This window comes from Octopus sinensis, linkage group LG15 (genome assembly GCF_006345805.1).
Source record: "Octopus sinensis linkage group LG15, ASM634580v1, whole genome shotgun sequence".
In the NCBI taxonomy this organism is placed as follows: Eukaryota; Metazoa; Mollusca; class Cephalopoda; order Octopoda; family Octopodidae; genus Octopus; species Octopus sinensis.
The window spans coordinates 39,495,881-39,498,380 of NC_043011.1; the positions used below are offsets into that span (position 1 = coordinate 39,495,881).

At 38.4% G+C, this 2,500-nt stretch overlaps 1 protein-coding gene across 1 annotated transcript in view; it reads right to left on the reverse strand.

Annotated features, from left to right (window-relative positions):
• The window catches only part of LOC115219678 (cilia- and flagella-associated protein 221-like), a 160,125-nt gene that overhangs the window by 5,829 nt on the left and 151,796 nt on the right, over positions 1–2,500 (reverse strand). The window contains exons 14-15 of the mRNA XM_036509463.1: positions 2,420–2,500; positions 2,110–2,113 (exon numbers count right to left, since the gene is read on the reverse strand). The exon at positions 2,420–2,500 is cut by the window's right edge and continues 50 nt beyond it. Of these exons, the coding sequence (XP_036365356.1) occupies positions 2,110–2,113; positions 2,420–2,500 (85 nt within the window). The remainder of the gene's footprint in view (positions 1–2,109; positions 2,114–2,419) is intronic.

The following is a 2,500-nucleotide window of genomic DNA, read 5'->3' on the forward strand; positions in this document are numbered from 1 at the left end:
CGAATAACTTTTGTTTTGCATTTTATTTTGATGAATGATTTTTTTCCCATTGTTTATAGGTTGATAGATACACATGTAGACATAGACATGGTTCAGTGGTTAAGAATTTCACTTTGGTACCATGTGCTTGCAGGTTCAATCCACAGTGCAAACTTCTCACCACATAGCCATGCCTGTGCATATATACAAGGGTGTGCTGAAGAGTCCCCGGCTTTGGGTAAAAGAAAATACAGAAAGATCAGTTAGTTATGTAAAAGAACTCAGAAAGCTGGGGCCTCCAACCAGGCTTTTTGTGATACCCTTAACCCATATATACCCCTGGTTGTGTTTTCTCAAAGCAAAACTTGCTCCTCCTCATTTGGACATGAACTCACCGGGAAGCATCTGACCAAGCATATGAAATGTTCAGCAGGTAGTCAACACTTGTAGCTAACAGTTGCATACTGTCCTTCTCTTCCAGATTGTGAAAGCTTACCATAACATTTAATCTGAATACAGAGAAATTTTAAGACTTCATTTTTTTTATGGGTATATATGGGTTAAAGCCAAGAACTTTTCAGCACTTCCTCATACATATATACCATCATCATCATCATCATCATCACACGAGGGGCTGCTGAAAATTTCCTGGCTTTGGGTAAAGAGGAAATACAGAAGAATCACTTAATTATGATTTTATTCAACATATTCCCCTCTCAGATTCACACACTTATTGCAACAGTCCTTCAATTTTTGTAAGCCCTATAAAAGAACTTGGAAAGCTGGGCTTCCAACCAGCCCTTTCATGATACTCTTAAAACCAGGATCTTTTCAGCACCCCTTTAAATATCTTGGGTGTAACATTAAACAGCACCTATGGAAAGGCGATAGTTCAGGAGTTCTGAAGCAATGGGGAGAATAGAGTCACTCCTTAATTACTATTGCTCCTAAGTCTGTTCTGACCTGGAACAGCAGTCCATCTAAGGGTTAAATAAATTTCCTAAGGGTAGAGGAGGATCCCTTTATTTTTGACAAAGTTATAGGAAAAGCAGCTCTTCAAGGACAAAGATGCTCTGACATAAAACTTGCAGTCAAAACAGTATCAGTCATCTTGCAAAGTTTGTCACTGGAACCTATAATGGTGACTGAGAGAGTAGCAAAAGTGTTGTACAAGCTTTCAAAAACCTTCAGATATTTCACAGTCATTAATTTCCAAGTTTTTCTGGTATTTTATAAAGCACTATGGTGATGGGCGTATTGCATGAAAAGTCATATTCACACACATGCAGGGATGAAAGTAAATCAAAATGACCAGGCTGAAATTGAGGTGGTTGTCATTTGACAAGATGAAGCAATCATTATCATCATCATCACCATTATCATCATCTTCATCATTATCATCTTCGTCATCGTTGTCGTCATCATCATCATTGTTGTTTAACATCTGCTTTCTATGCTGGCATGGGCTGGGCAGTTTGACAGGAGCCGGCTAGGCAGGAGCCTGCACCAGACTTCAATGTCTGTTTTGGCAAGGTTTTACAGCTGGATGCCCTTCCTAACACCAACCATCCAGCAGAATAGATTGAAGGCATTTTATGTGGCACAAGCACAGGTGAGGTCAGTTTTGGCAAGGTTTTTACAGCTGGGTGCTCTTACAAACACCAACCATCCAGCAGAGTGGATTGAGGGCATTTTATTTGGCACAAGCACAGGTGAGGTCAGTTTTGGCAAGGTTTTTACAGCTGGATGCCCTTCCAAACACCAACCACTTTACAGTGTGGACTGGATGCATTTTACCTGGCATCAGCACTGGTAGGGTCACCAACTAACTTACAAGACACAAATCTTTTTAAAGACGTGTATATATATGTATGTATATGTCAGCATTTGTTTTCTCTGAACCAGTCTAAGAACCGAGGTTATAGATGCATATATATATATATATATATACATATATACGACGAGCTTCTTTCAGTTTCCGTCTACCAAATCCACTCACAAGGCTTTGGTCAGCCCGAGGCTATAGTAGAAGACACTTGCCCAAGGTGCCACGCAGTGGGACTGAACCTGGAACCATGTGGTTGGTAAGCAAGCTACTTACCACACAGCCACTCCTGCGCCTATACATACAAATCTATATAAACGTATTTTTCTGTTTCTCTTTTTGTTTAAATGCCTCTATGTTTGTGTGTGTGTGTGTGTGTTTGTGAATGTGTGTTTGTATGCAGAGAGAAATAGTGAGAAAAAGAGAGAGAGAGAAAGAAAAAAAGAGAGAGAGATAAAGAAAGAAAGAGAAAGAGAGAGATAATAATATATTAATTCTAACATTTAAAAATATTTTTTAAATATCATTTTCCCAGTAAAACAAATAAAAAACAAATATAGATAACAAGGAAAGAAATGGAGCAAAAAAAAAAGAGGAAAAAAAAACTGCAATTACCTTAATTTTGTCTCCAGGTTGATTAGTATGCATAAATGACTGCAAACAGATTTTTGAAGACATATCCTCAAAGACGGTATT